This window comes from Oncorhynchus tshawytscha, unplaced genomic scaffold (genome assembly GCF_018296145.1).
Source record: "Oncorhynchus tshawytscha isolate Ot180627B unplaced genomic scaffold, Otsh_v2.0 Un_contig_7804_pilon_pilon, whole genome shotgun sequence".
NCBI lineage: Eukaryota > Metazoa > Chordata > Actinopteri > Salmoniformes > Salmonidae > Oncorhynchus > Oncorhynchus tshawytscha.
The window spans coordinates 41,285-51,066 of NW_024608513.1; the positions used below are offsets into that span (position 1 = coordinate 41,285).

Below are 9,782 nucleotides of genomic sequence, written 5' to 3' on the forward strand. Positions count from 1 at the left end.
CACATGATTAGCAGATGTTAATGCGAGGGTAGCGAAATGCTTGTGCTTCTAGTTCCAACCATGCAGAAATATCTAACAAGTAATCTAACCGAACAATTTCACAACTACCTTATACACACAAGTGTAAAGGAATGAATAAGAATATGTACATATAAATATATGAATGAGTGATGGCCGAACAGCATAGGCAAGATGCAGTAGATGGTATAGAGTACAGTATATACATATGAGATGAGTAATGTAGGGTATGAAAACATAATATTAAGGGGCATTGTTTAAAGTGGCTGGAGTTGGGTCAGTATGTTGGCAGCAGCCACTCAATGTTAGTGGTGGCTGTTTAACAGCCTGATGGTCTTGAGATAGAAGCTATTTTTCAGTCTCTCGGTCCCAGCTTTGATGCACCTGTACTGACCTCGCCTTCTGGATGATAGCGGGGTGAACAGGCAGTGGCTCGGGTGGTTGTTGTCCTTGATGATCTTTTTGGCCATCTTGTGACATCAGGTGGTGTACGTGTCCTGGAGGGCAGGTAGTTTGCCCCCAGTGATGCGTTGTGCAGACCTCACTACCCTCTGGAGAGCCTTACGGTTATGGGCAGAGCAGATGTCGTACCAGACGGTGATACAGCCCGACAGGATGCTCTCGATTGTGCATCTGTAAAGGTTTGTGAGGGTTTTTGGTGACAAGCCGAATATCTTCAGCCTCCTGAGGTTGAAGAGGCGCTGCTGCACCTTCTTCACCACGCTGTCTGTGTGGGTGAATCATTTCAGTTTGTCCGGGATGTGTACGCCGAGGAACTTAAAACTTTCCACCCTCTCCACTACTGTCCCGTTGATGTGGATAGGGGATGCTCCCTCTGCTGTTTCCTGAAGTCCACGATCATCTCCTTTGTTTTGTTGACATTGAGTGTGAGGTTATTTTCCTGACACCACACTCTGAGTGCCCTCACCTCCTCCCTATAGGCCGTCTTGTCGTTGTTGGTAATCAAGCCGACCACTGTAGTGTCGTCTGCAAACTTGATGATTGAGTTGGAGGCCAGATATGAGTGGGACATACAGATATGAGTGGGACATGCAGATATGAGTGGGACATACAGATATCAGTGGGACATACAGTGGGACATACAGATATGAGTGGGACATACAGATATGAGTGGTACATACAGATATGAGTGGTACATACAGTGGGACATAGTGGGACATACAGATATGAGTGGGACATACAGATATGAGTGGTACATACAGATATGAGTGGTACATACAGATATGAGTGGGACATACAGATATGAGTGGGACATACAGATATGAGTGGGACATACAGTGGGACATACAGTGGGACATACAGATATGAGTGGGACATACAGATATGAGTGGTACATACAGTGGGACATACAGATATGAGTGGGACATGCAGATATGAGTTGGACATACAGATATGAGTGGGACATACAGATATGAGTGGGACATACAGTGGGACATACAAATATGAGTGGGACATACAGATATGAGTGGGACATACAGTGGGACATACAGATATGAGTGGGACATACAGATATGAGTGGGACATACAGAGGGACATACAGATATGAGTGGGACATACAGAGGGACATACAGTGGGACATACAGTGGGACATACAGTGGGACATACAGTGGGACATACAGTGGGACATACAGATATGAGTGGGACATACAGTGGGACATACAGTGGGACATAGTGTACAGACAAACAACATGAAACATGAAAAATAGATACAACTGAGTCTTTATATTTATGTAGATTTAGACCATTGTTTTCCCACCAAGGAAGTGATGACACTTCCTGAATGTGGTGTCACTTTAGGAAAGGGTGGTTTTCTTAATGGAGATTTACAACACACTAGCAGGGTGGATAGTGATATCAGGTACACAGTGAACATCTTAAACACAATAATTAATACAATAATACAAATAAATTAACTACGACTATAAAATAATGAAGTAACTTCTTGTGGAAGTTGATAACTATCACCCCAGGATATGGCAAAAACAACTACATATTCTGAAGAATAGTGTTCATAATGCATACGATTCCCTTTCAAGATCCATATTTTTGTGTTTTTAAGAACACCGGGCCATATATTTAAAGCCTTTTGGAATCCACATTTTAAACTAAAATAAGTGATATTTCCTGGAGACAGAAAACGCAAAGCATTGTTGTGCTGCCATCCTGTTAGAAGGTAACAGATTATTTTATTACAATGGTTAAATTGGATTTTCATTGTGTTCAATTGTGTTATTTGCCCCCTAGTGGCGCTTTCTAGTACTTAGAAAGACGACGCAAACAGGAAGTACAGAATTAGTTTTGCACGCATAGAAGCAGCTACAAACAACGCTACGGTGCAGGTCTTTCAGTGTAGTTATTTCTTGTCACGCTTCAGCCTTGGAAACATATTTGTTTTTTCACAACATAAACGTTTTCAATATATTCATTCAAGAAAAGTCACGCCTTGGGAGTTTTATTGAAGACTTAGTTGTTAGCTATCTGTCTAGTTTTGCATGGGAACGCAACTCAAGGGCAGAATAGTGAAAAAACATCATCACAGCGGGCTCAAGCTCAAGAATAACCACACACGGTGGTTTTGTTTCTACGTTCATCAGCAAACAAAGCCTCTCTTCCTAGGGAAGACCAGCAGTCTATGATGCAACAACCAGAGCCAGGTGTTCAACAGAGAGAGATGGAAGAGCCTCTTCAGCACATTGGGACCAAGTCTCAATCTACAAGATCAAGGTCATCAAAACAGTCAAGCAGATCCTCAACGGCGAGTTCTGCAGCCATCAAAGCACGCGCCAAGGCGGACGCAGCACGCGCACAAGTCTCTTATGCTGAGAAGGAAGCTTCTGTGATGAAACAAAAGGCAGAAATAGAGGCCAGCTTGTTGAAGCAAAAAGCTGACCTGGAGGCAACTTTATATGTTCTCCAAGTTGAGAGAGCAGCTGCTGCTGCGTTGGCTGAAGCTGCAGCCTTTGAAGAAGCTGTAGGATCAGAACACAGAGAGCTTCGCAAAGAACTAGACACAGGGACACAGCCCTTAAGTCCAGTCCAACGTACATGTGAGTATGTGCAACAACATGCTAGGCCCTACTTTGCTGAACTTCCATTTGAAGTGGAGAAACAAGAGCTTAGTGTTGACCCAGCTACATGCCATAATCCAGAAAGTAGCAAACAACAGAACATGAGCAGAGACTCTCCGTTCAAAAGAAATGAACAGCAGCCTGGTGGAAATGGAAAGCAAGCCCACTTCCAGTCACACACACACAACTTCCCTGTCACAAGTGGCACCACACCTCACCAAGTACCTCCTACGACGTGAGATGGTGAGTTCCGGACTCCTGAAGTTTGATGACCGCCCTGAAAATTATTGGGCATGGAAAGCATCCTTTCTCAATGCGATCAGAGACTTGAATTTATCAGCAAGGGAAGAGTTAGATCTAATTACCAAGTGGCTAGGGGCAGAGTCATCTGAGCAAGCAAACAGAATTAGATCTGTCCATATTTTCAACGCAACAGCAGGACTTAACATGGTCTGGCAACGACTAGAAGAGTGCTATGGTACACCCGAAGTGATCGAGAATGCACTGTTGAAGAAAATTGATGATTTTCCAAAACTGGCTAACAAAGACAATCACAAACTAAGAGAACTAGGTGACATTATTCTCGAACTGGAGTGTGCTAAAGTAGAAGGGTACCTTCCAGGCCTCGCTTGTCTGGACACATCTCGGGGGTAAACCCTATTGTAGAGAAACTTTCATTCAGTTTACAAGAAAAATGTATAGCACAGGGATCCAAATATAAGGAGGACTATCGGGTAGCATTCCCACCATTCTCGTTCTTCTCGAGATTCATCAGGAACCAGGCGAAAATAAGAAATGGCCCCAGCTTCACCCTCTACACCTCAACTAACCAGGTGTCCATGAAAAGTGAGAAACCTGCCAGGTACAGCAGCAAGACACCTGTGACTGTATACAAGACAGATGTGTCATCTGAGGCCTCAGACCACCAAACCAAACCCAGTAAGACAAAGGTTGAAAACCCTGACCGTCACTGCCCAATACATAACAAGCCTCATCCTCTTAAAAAGTGTTGTGGGTTTAGATACAAAACTCTAGATGAGCGCAAATCATATCTCAAAGACAATGGCATTTGTTTCCGATGTTGTGGGTCAACTCAGCACAGAGCTAAAGACTGTAAGGTTTCAATCAAGTGCTCTGAGTGCGACAGTGACAGACATCTTGCTGCTCTGCATCCAGGCCCAGCCCCTACAAATACAGACACCGCTACAGCAGAGACAGAGCATGGCGGGGAGCAAGGTGACGATGCTCTTCTATCTGTCACCTCAAAGTGTACAGAGATCTGTGGTGAGGCAGTCAATCCAAGATCATGTTCAAAAATATGCCTAGTCAAAGCTTATCCGGCTGGGAAAAGAGAGAAAGCTGTCAAAATGTATGTAGTGCTTGATGAACAGAGTAACAAATCTCTGGCCAAGACAGAGTTTTTCAGTCTCTTCAACATCAATGACAACTCTGCTCCATACACCATGAAGACGTGTTCTGGGGTAACAGAGACTTCAGGCAGGAGAGCCGTCAACTTCATGGTGGAGTCTATAGATGGACACATGCAGCTCACTCTCCCTACTCTGATAGAGTGTGATATGATGCCAGACGATAGGATGGAGATTCCCTCCCCCGACATTGCGTATCATCATCCCCATCTGCAACCAGTTATGGACAGAATTCCAGCTGTGGACCCAGACGCTCCCATCCTCCTGCTCTTAGGACGAGACATCTTAAGGGTACACAAGGTACGAGAGCAAATCAATGGGCCCCACGACACTCCTTATGCACAGCGACTCGACCTCGGGTGGGTCATCGTAGGTGAGGTCTGTCTGGGAACGGCTCACCGACCAGCCAATGTTAACGTGTTCAGGACAAACATACTTCAAAATGGTCGCACATCCTATCTGAGCCCTTGCCCTGACATCATCCAGGTAAAAGAGAACTACAACAGCGTAGCTCAGAAACACATCTCTCCCTCCACAGTGCACTCGAGAGATCCAACCACAACTGTGAACACAGACAGCCTGAGATGTTCCGTGTTCGACAAAACACAAGACGATGATAAACCAGCACCATCAGTGGAGGACAAAGCCTTCTTGGACATTATGGACAAACAGGTTTTCCAGGATGATGGAAACAACTGGGTGGCTCCACTACCCTTTCGCCCCACTAGACGTCGCCTTCCTAATAACAGGGAGCAGGCCATGAACCGTCTCACATCACTTCGCAGGACTTTAGACAAAAAGCCTGACATGAAGCGTCATTTTATTGACTTCATGCAAAAGATGCTGGATAACGACCAAGCCGAACCTTCACAGCCACTAGAGGGAGACGAAGAACGTTGGTATCTGCCCATATCTGGTGTTTACCATCCACAAAAGCCTGAACAAATACGAGTAGTATTTGACTCCAGTGCTAAGTGTCAAGGCGTGTCACTTAACGATGTTCTGCTCAGTGGTCCAGACTTAAACAACACACTCTTGGGTGTCCTAATGCGTTTCCGCAAGGATTGCATTGCACTAACAGCAGATGTGCAACAAATGTTTTACTGTTTTGGTGTACGTGAGGATCACAGAGATTACTTAAGGTTTCTCTGGTGTGAAGACAACAACCCAGATAGAAACATAACTGAGTACAGGATGAAAGTCCATGTATTTGGGAACAGCCCTTCACCAGCCGTAGCCATCTACTGCATGAGACGAGCAGCGCTACAGGGTGAGAAGGAACATGGGTCAGAACCCAAGCAATATGTAGTGAGGAACTTCTACGTCGATGATGGTCTGAGATCAATAGCTACTACAGAAGAAGCTATCAACATTCTAAGAAAAACACAAGCAATGTTGGCGGAGTCCAACATGAAACTACACAAGATTGCATCCAATAGCAAAACAGTTATGGAAGCCTTCCCTATGGAGGACCGTGCGAAAGACTTAAAAGATCTGGACCTAGGAGTGGATCCTCTCCCCTTTCAACGGAGTCTGGGACTTTCCTGGAACCTGAAACAGACAGCTTCTCATTCCAGGTGTCCCACAATGAGAAGCCTTTTACGCAGAGAGGCATCCTGTCCACAGTGAATAGTCTTTATGACCCCCTTGGGTTCGTGGCTCCAATAACAATGCAAGGTAAAGCCTTAATCAGAGAGAACTCTCTTCTGATCAGAGTGAGTGGGATGCCCCTCTTCCCACAGAAAAAGAAGAGAAATGGAAAATGTGGAAGGAATCTTTGATGGAGTTGGAACATATGAATATTCAGCAGACCTCCATCCCAGTCTACTTGTCTACCACTCAAAGAAGAGAGCTACACATCTTCTCGGATGCCTCTACAGTAGCCATAGGAGCGGTAGCCTACCTGAGAGTTATTGACTCGGAAGGTCAATGCCATGTTGGATTTGTCATGGGGAAATCAAAATTGGCCCCTCGTCTGGCCCACACTATCCCACGCCTAGAACTGTGTGCGGCTTTGCTAGCTGTTGAGATGTATGAACTGATCAAAGACGAAATTGACATTGATATACATGCAGCCAAGTTCTACACAGACAGTAAGATAGTTCTCGGTTACATCCACAATGTCACCAAAAGATTCTATGTTTATGTTGCCAATAGCATAACTCGCATCAGGAAATCTACCCATCCAGATCAGTGGTGCTATATAAACACTGACAGCAATCCAGCAGACCATGCAACCAGGCCCATACTTGCTGCGCTCTTAAAACACACTAGTTGGTTCTCAGGTCCACCGTTCCTGACCCAAACAAACTCGAGTAAGCCTGAGAACATCAATTTTGACCTTGTAGAGCCTCACACAGATGCAGAGATTCGACCAGACGTCACTGTCTTTGCATCTAAAGTTTCTGGAGCTCAACTTGGCTCTCATCGCTTTGAGAGGTTCTCAAGCTGGAAAACTCTCAATCGAGCCACAGCACGACTCATTCATGTTGCAAGATCCTTCCATGAAGGTGCGGACAACACCAGCTGCAGAGGCTGGCATGACTGTAATAAACCATGCGGTACAAGTGAGTTGTCACAAGCCAAAACAGCAATCATTCACTGTGAGCAACATGAAGCCTTCAGAGAGGAATTCAAATGCATTGAAAAAGGAAAAGAGTTCCCAAAGTAAAGTACACTCAAAAGCTGAACCCAGTGATTGATGAGGATGGGTTGCTGAGGGTGGGAGGCCGCTTATCCTCCGCCGACATGTTACAAGACCAAAAACACCCTCAATGTTACTTACACAAAAGACCAGCGCTACCTCAGCCCCTTCTGGATACTTCAGCATGAACGACCTTCATGGAAAACAGTGGAAGCAAGTCCAGTGTCTCGCTGACACCTTTTGGAAAAGGTGGAGACAGGAGTACCTGACAACGCTGCAGAGACGCAGAAAATGGACTGCAGAAAAGCCAAATGTAAAAGTGGGAGATGTTGTCTTATTGAAAGACAGTCAGGCACACAGAAATGACTGGCCAGTCGGGCTTGTGGTAAAAACCTTTCCCAGTACTGACAAAAAGGTTAGGAAAGTAGAACTAAAAATTGTCAAGCAAGGAGCTGCTAAGGTGGTTCTGAGACCAATCTCAGAGATTGTTGTTCTTCTTTCTGAAGCATCCTAGAGACAAAAGATAAAAATAGAAAGGACATTATTTGTTTCTTGATATGTTTTATTTCATAGTGGCACAATTTCATTATGCCAGGCGGGGAGTGTGCTGCCATCCTGTTAGAAGGTAACAGATTATTTTATTACAATGGTTAAATTGGATTTTCATTGTATTCAATGGTGTTATTTGCCCCCTAGTGGCGCTTTCTAGTACTTAGAAAGACGACGCAAACAGGAAGTACAGAATTAGTTTTGCACGCATAGAAGCAGCTACAAACAACGCTACGGTGCAGGTCTTTCAGTGTAGTTATTTCTTGTCACGCTTCAGCCTTGGAAACATATTTGTTTTTTCACAACATAAACGTTTTCAATATATTCATTCAAGAAAAGTCACGCCTTGGGAGTTTTATTGAAGACTTAGTTGTTAGCTATCTGTCTAGTTTTGCATGGGAACGCAACTCAAGGGCAGAATAATTGTAGAAATGACCAGGGCCAAGACTAGACACCTATCTGCCCGTCATGGCTAGATGGGATACAGTTTATGTATAATTGACATCAAAGATGTATCCCTTCTAGCCCAAACTTCCCAACCTGCCCAAACCATAGAGCATGATAGAGGCCTCTAGTGGCCAAAAAAACTGTCCCTTTTAAAACCTTTATTTAGCTAGGAAAGTCAGTTAAGAACAACTTATTTACAATGACAGCCTAGGAATAGTGGGTTAACTGCCTTGTTCAGGGGCAGAACGACAGATGTTTACCTTGTCAGCTTGATCCATCAACCTCAGTTACTGGCCCACCACTCCCACCACTAGGCTACCTGCCATCACATTGAGGATGCCATCATATTAATGTAGTCAACTGGGTGGGACTTCCAACTTCACTGGCTGAAGAAGAAAATGTACTACTTTAAAATGGAGATGGCCTTATCGGTGCTGCCCATGATATCAGAGATGATAAATGGCATAGATACGAAGAGGAGTCCTCTAACTCCATGGTCCCAACTTAAATATAGATGGCAGTGTTTGACATTTTTTTACATCCATTTTGTCCGGGTTGAATGGGAGCACCTGCTACAGGAAGTAATAGGCCATGTCTGAAATCTATTGTCAACTAATTACTAAAATGACAGTGTACTAATCCGTACTACATACTATTTAGAACGTACTGTTTAGTGACAATGAATGCAGTAAGTAACATTATTCATACTAGGCTCACCGTTCATTTGGGTACACTTCCTCGAGTGTGGAGCTTAATCTACCAAAGCCTAAATTAGTATTAAAATCGTGGCATTTAAAGCACTCGATTTTTAAATGTTACATTATTTTCCAAATTTCACAAAACTCTCTATTTTCACATGCGTTTAATTAGCAGGCATATTAGGTAAGTATGGGAATACGGACAGCACTGTAAAAATGTCATGAAACTCAAATAGGCCTATAAGCGCACTCAATGACTTCACCGCCTATCAAAGTTGGGAAGAAATAACCTGTATACACACGAGTGCCTATTGTTTCTTTCAACATAAGAATGTATTATTTAGGATAAATATATTTAGGATAAATATATCGGCTTAATCGAATACATCTCAGCTTCAGCTCGCTTTGTAAAAGAGAACACCTTTCGTAGACTTCTGTGCGCTCCCAGCCATACTGGGCCTAGTTGGGTATTTACCGGCCGTTTATTAGAAATAAATTGAAAATCGGGCTTATTATCTTCACGTTTCGTTGGGATAAATAAGAATTGACTCCTAAATTATCGTGCACCTGACTTAAATAATTAAAATAAGAACCTACCATTTCTCTTGCTGTCGAGCAGACGCACTTGAAGCCACATAAAAGAGTTGTCGAATTTACTTTCAGTTTCTTACCGGAAAGAACTTTTGGCATATGGGCATACTGTATTTAAATATTTATTCTCCATTAAAATATTGGATCAAGTTGAAATGTATTCAACTCGTGGTTAAATGCTGGTAACACACAAAAACAGAGACCAGAAAACAACAGTATTCTTCTTAGCTTTTTGTCATCCCCTTGACAGTCGTAATCACCCCTTTTTCCTCCAGGTGGAAGCAAACGACTTTGTGGAGCTGATGGTCCTTAAATGTTT

At 43.7% G+C, this 9,782-nt stretch overlaps 1 protein-coding gene across 1 annotated transcript in view; it reads right to left on the reverse strand.

Annotated features, from left to right (window-relative positions):
* LOC121843587 (fibronectin-like) overlaps positions 1-9,550 on the reverse strand; it is a 35,519-nt gene extending 25,969 nt beyond the window's left edge. The window contains exon 1 of the mRNA XM_042313315.1: positions 9,470-9,550. Coding sequence (XP_042169249.1) covers positions 9,470-9,472 — 3 coding nt within the window. The 5' untranslated portion in view covers positions 9,473-9,550. The remainder of the gene's footprint in view (positions 1-9,469) is intronic.
* Between the last annotated feature and the right edge of the window lie 232 nt (positions 9,551-9,782).